General features: G+C 42.8%; 1 protein-coding gene across 2 annotated transcripts in view; it reads left to right on the forward strand.

The window, feature by feature from the left end:
* TRIM44 (TRIM family member 44) overlaps window positions 1-13,513 on the forward strand; it is a 121,219-nt gene that overhangs the window by 11,694 nt on the left and 96,012 nt on the right. For both annotated transcript variants that reach the window (XM_055423845.2, XM_088843254.1), the window contains exon 2: window positions 10,053-10,130. In XM_055423845.2, the coding sequence (XP_055279820.1) occupies window positions 10,053-10,130 (78 nt within the window). The remainder of the gene's footprint in view (window positions 1-10,052; window positions 10,131-13,513) is intronic.

The following is a 13,513-nucleotide window of genomic DNA, read 5'->3' on the forward strand; positions in this document are numbered from 1 at the left end:
CTGCTAAATCGCGTCAGTCGTGGCCGACTCTGTGCGACCCCGCAGACGGCAGCCCACCAGGCTCCCCCGTCCCTGGGATTCTCCAGGCAAGAACATGGGAGTGGGTTGCCATTTCCTTCTCCAATGTGTGAAAGTGAAGTCGCTCAGTCATATCCGACTCTTAGCAACCCCATGGACTGTAGCCTACCAGGCTCCTCTGTCCATGGGATTTCCCAGGCAAGAGTACTGGAGTGGGGTGCCATTGCCTTCTCCGCACAGTATATTAGATCAGTATTATTTCTTCCCAGCGTCTCTGTGTCCTGTGTGTGTGATCAATTCTCCTTCTAGGGTTAGGACTGTATGTTCTTCATCTTTCTGTTCCCTGCACCTAGCACAGTGCCTGCTGGAGAGTGGGTGTGCATGATATGTTTGGTAAATGTATGATACGAAGTATAATAATCTCTAATAATCACAGGGCATCAAGGAAAGAGGCTGTTGCATAGGGATTTACATTAAGTTCAGCTGCATCTAAAATAGTGAAGTAATGTGGAAAAGTCCAAAATAACAACAGCTCAAACAAGACGGATATTTTATTTCTCTCTTGTATAAAAGGAAGTAGGCTGTCTAAAGCTGGTATGGAGGAATCATGAAGTTAGCAGGAATCTAGGCTGTTTCTGCCTCTGCTATGGCATCCCTAGGGTACAGTCGTCGTCATGGACCCAGGTGACTACTGGCGGGCCAGCCAGTACATCTGACTTCCAGGATAACAGGCGCAGGAACGTGAAGAAGGGAAGAGATCCTTTATTTAAGGGAACCTTCCAGAAGTTGCACACATTCTGTTTATATTTCAGTGGTCAGAGTTCAGCCCCATGGCATTACCTAGTTGCAAGAGGGGGTGCTGGGAAACAGCCTTTTCTTCAGGCCGTGGTGTGTCCAGCTAACACTGGAGTGTCTTACTAAGGAGAAGTGGGAGGATGAATATGAAGGACCCAGCTATGTCGCAGCTTTGCCCTCCGTGGCTTTGCATCCCGGCTCTGCTACTGGTTACCTGTGTCCTGCTGGAGAATTCATCCTCTCTCTCAATCTTGGTTTCATCATTTGTAACATGGCCATAATAATTGCTTCTCCTTTTAGGGCTGTAGTGAAAACCAAATAATACATACACGTAAAGATCTCAGCACAGTACCTGGGATATAATCATCCCTCAGCCATTAGTGACTCTTCCTACACCTACGGAGCCATCTCTGGTTCTATTCTGAGTTCAATTCCAGACCAGTTAGTCTGACAGAAGTTCGGACACCAAGTTTCTTTGGGTGGGAACTGGTCAGCCCCCTCTCCTTCTGCTCCTGCCGCCTGCTCTATTCTGGTGGGTAGGCAGGCTGGTGAAAAACCTGTCTTCAGAGCAGAGGCTCCTGAGTATCTCAGTGTCCTGCTGGTGCCTTATGCACTAGCTAACCAAAACACAGCTGCTGTGTCTAATTTTAGGTTCACAAGTCTTGCTGGTTGTCCTCTTAAAATTCTGTTTTACATTCTGAACTGTGGGAAATTTTTATAGAAGCAGAGAGGAGGCAGGGGCAATACAGCCTTTTCTTTCTGCTTAGAAAATAGCCTCAGTTTTCTTTCCAGTAGGAAATGGGGACAAGTGGGGGAAGCCATTATAGGCACCCTTACTGTCTTCCTCTCCATCCTTTGGGTCTGTGTGAACCCTGGTAGGGTATAACTTGTGTTGAATGACAGACTCTGACTTCACGTGTGTGAAGGATGGAAGTCATGTATACCCTTTTATATTTTAACCTTTAAATTTCACTCTGTTGCCTATGCGGAGAAGGGACTGTAGGGTAGGTGAGGGGAGTGGTATTGCTTCTTGGACCTCAAAGAAGCAGGGAGTAGTAGCGATGGTAAAGAGTAATTGAACTTGGCCTAGGTTTTAGAGTTAAGTCTGAAAAGACTTGGTGACAGGTTTTCTCAGACCCAAAAAATGATTTTGGGTCTGAGCAACTGTATAAAGGTGGTTACCTAACATAGGAGTGGACTTGGAGTTGGAAAATCAAGTCATGTGAAGAACTTGGAAAAGAATTTTTGGACATGGTGTGGTGATACTAAATTCAGTTTAATTTCCTTTTGTCAGGACTTTGCTTTATGTTTGGATTCCTTAGAAGGACTTCTTATACATTCTGTCTCCCAATCCTTTTCCATTGTTTCTCCCCAAAAAACCTTTTTGTGAAAATGATAGAAAGTTGGATTGATTTTTTTTTTTTTTTCTCTTTTTGAAAGCATGGTACCAATGCAAAGCCACTGGGATAGAAAAAAAACAACAAACAGGCAGCCAGTATTCTTTTGCAACTCAGTATCTTCAGATTCTTTGTAATACAGAATTCAGTCTTTAGGAGCCAGTTTAAGACACTATGTGATTTTTACATTTCTGCTGACACATGACTTCTTTTGGTCCCCAGCTAGTAAGAGGCATTACACTAGACTGACTCCTCTGAAACTTGTCAAGAAACACTTCCTGTTCTGATGCCCCCTTTACCTGCCATATTCCACCTTTGTTTCTACCTCTTGCCCATTTTTCGAAGAATGTTTACATCAGAATGAACTATATTAATTCTGTGTTTTGGATGGACATGTATTTATGAGGTATTCTGAATCCTTTTGAAGAAAGACATGCCACCTTTCTTGGTGTTCAAATACAAAAGCCGTTAGAGATAAAAAAAAACTCTCCGAATTGCTGCTAAGGGTGGCAACTTCAGATGTCTACAGTTCAGTTCAGTTCAGTCGCTCAGTCGTGTCCGACTCTCCGCGACCCCATGAATCACAGCACGCCAGGCCTCCCTGTCCATCACCAACTCCCGGACTACACTCAAACTCATGTCCACAGAGTCGGTGATGCCATCCAGCCATCTCATTCTCCGTCGTCCCCTTCTCCTCCCGCCCCCAACCTTTCCCAGCATCAGAGTCTTTTCCAGTGAGTCAACTCGTCGCATGAGGTGGCCAAAGTATTGCAGTTTCAGCTTTAGCATCAGTCACTCCAATGAACATCTAGGATTGATCTCCTTTAGAATGGACTGGTTGGATCTCCTTGCAGTATAAGGGACTCTCAAGAGTCTTCTCCAACACCACAGTTCAAAAGCATCGATTCTTCGGCGATCAGCCTTCTTCACAGTCCAACTCTCACAACCATACATGACCACGGGAAAAACCATTGCCTTGACTAGACGGACCTTGGTTGGCAAAGTAATGTCTCTGCTTTTTAATATACTATCAAGGTTGGTCATAACTTTCCTTCCAAGGAGCAAGAGTCTTTTAATTTCATGGCTGCAATCAGCATCTGCAGTGATTTTGGAGCCCAAAAAAACAAAGTCTGACACTGTTTCCACTGTTTTTCCATCTATTTCCCATGAAGTGATGGGACCAGATGCCATGATCTTTGTTTTCTGAATGTTGAGCTTCAAGCCAACCTTTTCACTCTCCTCTTTCACTTTCATCAAGAGGCTTTTGAGTTCCTCTTCACTTTCTGCCATAAGGGTAGTGTCATCTGCATATCTGAGGTTATTGATATTTCTCCCAGCAATCTTGATTCCAGCTTGTGCTTCTTCCAGCCCAGCATTCCTCATGATGTACTCTGCATATAAGTTAAATAAGCAAGGTGACAATATACAACCTTGACGTACACCTTTTCCTATTTGGAACCAGTCTGTTGTTCCATGTCCAGTTCTGACTGTTGCTTCCTGACCTGCATACAGGTTTCTCAAGAGGCAGGTCAGGTGGTCTGGGATTCCCATCTCTTTCAGAATGTTCCACAGTTTACTGTGATCCACACAGTCAAAGGCTTTGGCATAGTCAATGAAGCAGAAATAGATGTTTTTCTGAAACTCTCTTGCTTTCTCCATGATCCAGCGGATGTTGGCAATTTGATCTCTGGTGCCTCTGCCTTTTCTAAAACCTGCTTGAACATCTGGGAGTTCACGGTTTACATATTGCTGAAGCCTGGCTTGGAGAATTTTGAGCATGACTTTGCTAGCGTGTGAGATGAGGGCAATTGTCCGGTAGTTTGAGCATTCTTTGTCATTGCCTTTCTTTGGGATTGGAATGAAGACTGACCTCTTCCAGTCCTGTGGCCAGCGCTGAGTTTTCCAAATCTGCTGGCATATTGAGTGCAGCACTTTCACAGCATCATCTTTCAAGACTTGTAATAGCTCAACTGGAATTCCATCACCTCCACTAGCTTTGTTAGTAGTGATGCTTTCTAAGGCCCACTTGACTTCACATTCCAAGATGTCTGGCTCTAGGTCAGTGATCACGTTATCGTGACTATCTTGGTCGGGAAGATCTTTTTTGTACAGTTCTTCTGTGTATTCTTGCCACCTCTTCTTAATATCTTCTGCTTCTGTTAGGTCCATACCATTTCTGTCATTTATCGAGCCCATCTTTGCATGAAATGTTCCCTTGGAATCTCTAATTTTCTTGAAGAGGTCTCTTGTTTTTCCTATTCTGTTGTTTTCCTCTATTTCTTTGCATTGATCGCTGAGGAAGTCTTTCTTATCTCTCCTTGCTATTCTTTGGAACTCTGCATTCAGATGCTTATATCTTTCCTTTTCTCCTTTGCTTTTCGCTTCTCTTCTTTTCACAGCTATTTGTAAGGCCTCCTCAGACAGCCATTTCGCTCTTTTGCATTTCTTTTCCATGGGGATGGTCTTGGTCCCTGTCTCCTGTACAATGTCACGAACCTCCGTCCAGAGTTCATCAGGCACTCTATCTATCAGATCTAGAGGTCAGATGTCTACAGGGAACAGAAAGGTAATGTAAATGAGAAGCCATCCAGGGTAACTGTGGTGTACTGAAGGGAGCTTGCCTTGGGTAGTTGCTGTTCAGCTTCCGCCAGTTGCTGCTGTGTGGAAAGGGAGCCCAGTATAGTGAGACCTTTCAGATTTTCAGAAGAAGCTAGCAATCTTTGTTATGTCATATCTCCTGGTTTTTAAGTGTTGGCGATTAACTTAAAATTCCTAGCATGCTAGTGTGGGACAGCACTAAAAAGAAAACAAAAGTTGTGTAGGCCGTGGCCTGTAAATTTGTAGGTTCTGATTTGGCCCCCTTTCCTCATTTACAAGTTGAGAAACAGAAACTCTGAGATACAAAATGATTTTTCCAAGTTCACATATCAATTAGTAGGAATGAAGCCTGGGTCTCCCTTCTCTTTATGCAATGCCCTTTACACTAGGAAAATTAAACTTTGGGGGAACAAGTCCCCTTTCATAGACTAGTGCATGTACTTTCCAAATCTTGTGTATAGTTTGGGGATTTCAAACTCCCTGAAATCGATATATGAATCCTAGGTGGAGAATCTTCTCTTATACCTTTGGTTCTTGTTTGCTACAAAGGGAACAGTGCCCTGATATTTATACGAAGGCAAATTCAAGGAGAGAGACACTTGAAGCAGAAACTCTGGGTCGGTCTTCCCTTCCTCCTCCCCCTCCTTTTTGTGTATTCAATCCTAATTAGACAATAAGAATACATTTAAGTAAGTCTAAGACTCTTCCTACCACTATTCCCACTACCAGTCGCCCCAAGTCATTGCTTTTCTGATCTTTTGCATACATACGTAACCCATAGAATAGTTTTATATTTCTTAAATGATACAGTATGCCTTGTTTGGCAAGTTTTTTAAAATTCAGCATTGTGTGTTGCTGTGTACATTCCGGTCTACTTCATTCTTTTTATTTGCCATATCAGACCTCATTTGTAATTCCATAGTTTATTTAGCCACCCACAATTGATGGATGCTTAGGATATTTCCAGGATTTTACTGTTAAAAACAGTGCTGCAATAATTATTTTTGTGCATACCTCCTTGACACATGTTAGTGTTTCTCAAGGGAAGAAAGTGAAAAATGGACTTGCTTGGCATGTGATTTCAAAGTAGCTTTGTTACAGCAGCAACATATGAAAACCCCCAACCTCCCCAAAGTCTCTCATCGCTTGGCGTTATCAAAACTTTTTTTGATTTGGATAAGAAATGATATCATAATTGCAAGTAGGTTTGAGCATCTTTTAACATCTTTTCATATGTGTATTAGCCACTTCACATTTCTATTATGTTCATATCTTGTGTTGGGATTTCTTTTGTGCTTATTTGGCTTTTTCTTACTTATCGGAATCCCTTATGAATTTTTCCATGTGTTCCTGATACCAGCCTCTTCTCTTGTATATGTTATAAATCTTTGTCATTTGGATCTTTTTGATCCTGATTTTGCTAGTGACCAGCTCTGTAATTTGAGGGGTGGGTGTCACAACAGAGCACTTGTCTTGTTTTAATCTACACTCTTCTTGGGGGAGGAGAGAGGGTCATAAACAAGGATAGGCTCACATGTGGGAAGGAGGTGAGGAAGAGCAGCAGCAGGAGATACTCACTTCATCACCACTCACAGTGCTTGCCCCAAGGACTGACACAGCAGAATCTGGCCATTTATGGATCCACACATGTCCAAAGTTGGCATTCTTCTGACTTCTCAGTTAGAACACAAGTTTCAGAGGCACCTCTTCCATTCCACCACAGTAAGGAAGTATGTAAATATGACCTGTTCCAGTTATCTTTTGACTGATGAGTGCTCTCAGCAAACTTACCACATGATGCTTTGGAGACACTCATACTCAAATGCCACCTTAGGCATAGACAACCAGGGTCCTTCCTTTGCCCATGTCTGCCCCCTTCTAGTGGAGAAGTAAATGGCAACCCACTCCAGTAGTCTTGCCTGGAGAATCTCATGGACAGAGGAGCCTGGCAGGCCACAGTCCATGGGGTCGCAAGAGTCGGACACGACTTAGCGACTACACCACCACCACCACCCCTTCTTGACCACTCTCCCAAGTATCCAGAATCCAAGAATTACCTGATGAAATGTCCTGACCCTGCTTTCAGGGCCTGCAGAGGCTTTTTCTGAGCCCATCCTCCAAAAGATGACTCAAACCATTAGACCCCACTTCTGATATGTGCGTTCTGTTCCAGATGTGGCCCAGGGTGAATGTTTGAAAGAGATGTTCCCAGAACTTGGGTGTACTACCCTGAGCATCTGTGTGCAAGGCTTGTTGAGGTGCAGGAAGGGACCGGGGTGTGTGGCTTTGGGGCCAGAGTAGTCCATTTTCAGTCTTGCCTCGGCCCTGCAGCTGTCAGAGGAGAGTCTCCCAACTGCTTATTTAGCGGGGAGGGTAGTTGTTTTTTTTTTTTTAAGCCATTAGGGACGGTGTTTTTCCACCACTCATTTAGAGGCTGGCTCCATATAGATCCCAATTATCTTTGAGAATATCCTCAAAGAGAGCGGGGTGGGGAGTGGTCTGGGTGAATTTCCTGAAGGAAGGGTCTCTGCCTCTCCTCTGTCACTCGCCTGGTAGGCAGTGCTGCTGTTGCTTTGTGAAAAGGAGGAAGGATTCTGCTGACCCACTGGATTTTTATGAAAGAAGGCTAAGGGTTCCCTTATCTCCCCTCACAAGGCACATCTGCCAGCAAACAGGCTGTCTGCTTCTTAGGGATTCCTTCGTCATCTTGTTTCTCTTCTGAATGTTTTAAGACACAGTTTAGTGCATTCCTTTCTGTTCTCTAGAGCTGTGGGGGGAGGCAGGGTGGTGGGGAAGTCATAATATATCAGGGCTCTTGCTGAAGAGCTTAAAATGGGTGCTGGCAGCTGGGATGTGGGGGAAGAGAGCTTTCCAGGGACAAGTGACCTGCTTGTTCAGCCAATGAGAATCAGGTTAGAGGAATGATATCAGCAGACAGGCGTTATTGTCTGATCGTCTCATAAAAGCGGATTGTGTCTGGCAGTTTAACCCTTCTTTAGGTACTTTGGGTCTCACACATTTGCTGGTATGTGACCTCCAGATTCCTTTTCCCACCTGTCTGCTGTGAGACCAGAGATTAAGGATTTAAATTGGTGATGAAATTTGGGAAGTGATGTCATCATCTTGAAAATACAAACTAAAACTTAGAACCACAGTTAGGGTAGGAATGTCAGCTGTGTCTGGAGAGCACATCGAAAGCAGATATCCGTCTTAGGTTACATCAGACTTTTACTGTGGACTTGGGAGAGAATGGAGGGTGGGGGGGGGGGAGGATTTAGGTTTTAGTCTATTTTAATCTGTATGATGGAGACTTACTAAGTATGTCCTGTTTTGGAGAAATTGGAATTTTCCTCCCAAATTGGGAAAATATCACTGATTCTGAGGCCAACTTTGAAGAACAGATATTTGTCATGTTTGATTATATTACACTTATTTATTGTCCCTTACCCGTAAAAATGGCTTGATTTTTCTCATACCTCCTTTCCATCACTGGTGAAAGGAGGGTAAAGATTCTATCCTAGCCCCGAGGAGTGGGGATGAGAGCACAGACGGATTCACGTGACTTTTCATCCAGCGCTGCACACATGGATTATTATTAAGGCGTCTGTGTCTTAAGATTGCATATGCATTCATTCGTTTGTTCAGCGCACTTTTTAAACCGCCTCGATGCTGGCCGCAGATACAGAGAAAAGACGCAGTTATTACCTTTAAGGAGTTCTAAATATTGTGAGAGAGACAGACAGTAATAATAAACATGTCTCATACATCTGCTGTCTTTACCACATGCCAGGCCCTGTTGCAGGTATCTTGATGTATATGAGCTTGTTTTATCTTACTACAGCCCTCTGAAATGGGTACTACTATTAGCTTCATATTATAGATAAAGAAATTGAGGCTCTGAGAGGCTATGTGATTTGCCAAAGGTCACACAGATCTAGTGGTAGATTTGGGACTTGAATCCAGGCAGTGTAGCTTTAGTCTGTGCTTTCAATCTGTGCTAACCATTGCAGTAATCAAGCTATTCATGGCTTTAGAGTACTTGAAATTTGGTAAATCCAAATTGAATTGGTCTGTGTGAAATACACATTAGATTCCAAAGCTCTGGTATAAAAAAAATGTATAAAATACCTCATGTTGAAATCACATGTTGCGGTGATAATATTGTGGGTATACTAAATTAAGTAAAATGTATTCAAATTAATTTCCTTTTGTTTTTTTGACTACTCGAAAACTTAAAATTATATATGTGCTTTGCATTTTTGGCTTATATTTCTACTGGACTGTGCTAGTCTAAATCATTATAATGCAGTAACAACAACAATAATAATAGGGGACATTTATTGAGCTCTTACTATGTGCCACATATTATTTCATGCCTTTACAAACACCATTTCAATTAAGCTTCCAAATAACCCTTTTTATAATCTTCATTTTGTTGAAAAGGGAGGAGGTTTTGAGAGTCAGTAACCTGCCTGACTCACTGGAAAAGACTCTGATGCTGGGAAAGGTTGGGGGCGGGAGGAGAAGGGGATGACAGAGAATGAGATGGCTGGATGGCATCACCGACTCTGTGGACATGAGTTTGAGTGTACTCCGGGAGTTGGTGAGGGACAGGGAGGCCTGTTGGGCTGTGATTCATGGGGTCGCGGAGAGTCAGACACGACTGAGCGACTGAACTGAACTGAACTGAACTGAACCTGCCTGAGGTTAGTTAACTAGTTAATGTAGACCCCAAATTTGAAACTCTTTATGTCTGACTCAAAAACCTGTGTTCAACCAGCACACTGAAATGCCATTTCTGTTAAATCTTGGGGCATTTTTTTTTGTTTTTATTTTTGTAAGAATATTTAGTATTGCATACATCTGTATTTGTGATGTAGAAGTTTAAAATCAAAATCACTTGGTTATGAAATAGACATCTTGGATAGAAATCTCTTGCAAAGCTTTGGCCCTCGGTGAATAATGGCACAGTTGAGCCCTGAGATGAAGCAGTGACTCACCCTATACAAATTGTGTTTAATTTTCATTCCAATTGTTCTCTCAGGTCACTGGGCAATTTATGTCCCAGCCATCTTTGTCCATAGAGAAGAGGAAAAGGGATAACACAGCTTTCCTTAGTCGTTTAGTCTTCTTGCTGATAGGAAGAAAAAAAATGCCTTCCGTTTCATTGTCCCGTGAAATACTGTTTGTGTTCTAGAGAGTAACAAGTGCTGTCTAATGACCCCTGACTTTCCTTTCTTCTAGAGCAAAGACTCAGGCGGATTGAAGGCGGCTATGATAGAGTTGGTGGAAAGGTTAAAGTTCAAGAGCTCAGACCCTAAAGTAAGTATTGTTTTGGATTCAATTTGATACTGGTACCCCAAGTATTTCATTCTCCTTGGGCTAAATTCGAGGGATGTTAATGACAGTCTGTCTGAACATTGCATCAAGATTAATTAAGCCTGCCCATCAAAAGCAGTGTTCTAATGTGCCTAGAGATAGATAAGTCATCTATTTTTCCCCTTCTCTATTTTATGACTTACAACACATAATCATTAATTGTTTTCTCTGAACTGCAGACAAGTGCATTTTTAATCTTCCTTTACTGGGCCTTTGAGACTACTGGTCCCTGTGTCCATTAAATTCAGCCAAAGGCGTCAGAGATACAGTCAGCTTAATGCTGGAGACTGGAATAAGCTTAGGCCTATGCAGTTGTTGTTCAGTACCAGCGTCTTGTCACTCTCCCACTTACAGGAACCAGCTGCCAAAGGACAAAGGAGTGAATGCCTTTGTCCTCATGACCTGGAGTCTGGTCTGGGAAATGGTTTAAGCTTCCCAGCTTTCTTTGCGAGCCGTTGCGGGGGGCTCTAGGATTGGTGTTCTGGGAGGTGCCATACCAGGGTTTGGGGGTGGACGGGGGACTGAACATGCCTGAGGGATTGACTCATGCAGCCTCCCTTCTCCTACCCAGACACTCGCTGTGGCGCTACCCAGTACTGGTGCCAGCTGGCTTCGCCTGAGAGTCAGAGCCTCACAATTTAAGAGAGAAAGGAGCATGATTTTATTTGACTTTCTGTATTGTCGTTTTTTTTTAATTAAAAAATTTTATAAGAGGAATTAGACTGGCATTTCCTGAGCACCTACTAAGAGCCAGGCACTGTGCTAGGATCTTTACATACCTTTTTAAAAAATTGTGGTAAAATGTACAAAATTAAATTTACCATTGTAACCATTTTGGAGTGTTCAGTTCCATGACCTTAAGTACCCTCACTTTGTTTTGCAGCATCACTGCCCTCCATCTCCAGAATTTTATCCATCATCCCAAACTGAGCCTGTGCCATTAAGCACTAACTCTTCATTCTCCCTCTCCTCTTGCACACTTGTGATCATTGCAGTAACCTTGTACATTAGCTTTTATTCCCATTTTATTGATAAGAACACTGAGGTTCAGAGAGATAGGGCCATTAGCCCCAAGTAGAGTGTGATTTAGAGCTGAGATTCAAAATCTGATTCCAGTGTTTGTGTTCATTTTTATTATGCTGCAGGCACTGGGTTTCCTCTCCGTTCTCCTATATAATCACATTATGCTTCCATTTTCTAATGCGAAAGACTGTGTGAGGCAGAGTCACAGCCAGTGACAGGCTCTTCAGAACGTGGCTGCAGTCACCAGTCTACAAAGTGATTTTCGTTTTATACAGAATTGAAAGTTCTTGGGACATCAGTCAGTAACACCTCTTGCCTTCTGGTGTAGTCAGGGTTCCAGAGCATCTTGATTCCAAAAAAAAAAAATAAAATGGAGTAACTTTTGTCAATTTTGGTAGCTCAAAGTAGAAAGACCCCCTCAAAACTACTTACATTAAAGTAGTTTTCCTTTAGTGAAGGTGAGCCAATTGATTATTAAAGATAGCAGAAAGCTTTTTTTTTTTTTTTACCAAGTTTCTCTGGTTTCTGGGACAGCAGCTATCCTGAAGGAAACAAGTGTATTTCCTCTTTTTGCCATCCGTTCCGTTCCGTCGCGCAGTCGTGTCCGACTCTATGCGACCCCATGGACTGTAGCCTACCAGGCTTCTCCGTCCATGGGATTCTCCAGGCAAGAATACTGGAGTGGGTTACCGTTTCCTTCTCCAGGGGATCTTCCCGACCCAGGGATCGAACCCGGGAGGCAGACGCTTTAACCTCTGAGCCACCAGGGAAGCCCTCTTTTTGCCATACCCACATGCTTATAGGCAGTGAAGAGCAAGAGGATATGTACAGATTATACCGAGTGGCTTCTGTGCCAGATGACAATACAGGTGAAGTGCTTTGGGATCCTTATGAATGCATATAGTGCATCTGATGGGAAACTTACCAGAGGTGAAAGGACCGAGTAGTCCCTGAGAGCAACCCATGGAAGCCTCAGGATTTTCCCACGATGCATCATAAGCTAAAGGATATTTGTTAGGACCTCGCTTGATCTTGAGGATGTTTATACCCACTCACCTTTCTTTCATCTTCTCTTTGTCTTATCCTGGATACTTTTCCATCAGTCTGTTTTATTGTCAAGCCCCTTTCTCATCCACCATATGTGTGTGCCATTTTTTACCTGGAGCCAGCTCGAAGAAGGACGAACGTCATTGCAGAATGACTGTCAGATCACAAAGAGGGGATGAAAAATGGGACACTTAAATAGATAATTTCTGCAACAAAGAAAATTTTCCCAGAAATAAACTGGCGTCTTCCAAAAGAATCCATGCATTTTTAGTCTATTCTGTCTTCCCTCCTAACCCTACCATCCCTTTCTTATGTTGGCCTATTTAAGAAGGGCAGAAGCTCTCAGGCTTTGGGACCTGTTGTCTCCTGCTGTGGCACCTTTACGTAGATGCACTGATTGAGCCATGGAGCTCTGAGCACTGTCTCTGCCTCGCTTCCTCAGGAATTCCCTGAAGCCTCACAAAACTTGATTAGTCCAGACACTGAGGGCTGCTGGGCGCTGAGTTAATTTTTACATCTCAGCTTTGCCAGAGAGAAATGGAAGATGCCTAGATTAACCTTTTTTTATTTTCAATTATAAAATAATATATGCTTATAGATTAAAAATACAAATATTCATAAAGGAAATTAAAATGAATTTCCCTCAAGTTAACCACTGTTAACATTTTGCTATGTAACCTTCTAGACCTTTTTTCATGTGGAAATACGTTTCTAGGATATTTCATAAAAATTATACCATAGCTGTGGCTTAAGACACAGAATGTATAAAACATTCTTCAGTGTCAGTAATATAGACTTCTAAATGAGATGCCTCATTTTGTCCAAAATATTCGTCAGATACCCTCTTTTCTTCAGATCAGTGGCTCTTAAACTTTAGTGTGCATGAAAATCACTTGGAGGACTTATTAAAATATAGCATACTGGACCCATCCCAGAGTTTCTGATTCAGTGAGTCTGGGGGACTAGAAACTGTGTTGGATATTCGTTATTTTCCTGCCCTCTTGTGTTTTGGTTTTTCTCATTCTTTTCTGCAAATAGCCAGAAGAGCGCTTATAAATAAGTCCAAATGATTTCAACCTTGAAAAAAATGAAACACATAGAAGTCCAGGCTCAGAAAGCAAACTGATCTGAGGCAGCAAAGGAGTAAGAGAGGGGAAGGGGCTGAGCTGCGTCATCCGCTCAGGCTCCCCAAGAGGACACGTTCCTTTAAACAGTTAGGTCCAACAGAGAAGCAACAAGGCCAGATGAAGGGAAAA

This window comes from Moschus berezovskii, chromosome 14 (assembly GCF_049115385.1).
Source record: "Moschus berezovskii isolate FMDL1 chromosome 14, NW_MosBer_1.0, whole genome shotgun sequence".
Classification (NCBI taxonomy): Eukaryota; Metazoa; Chordata; class Mammalia; order Artiodactyla; family Moschidae; genus Moschus; species Moschus berezovskii.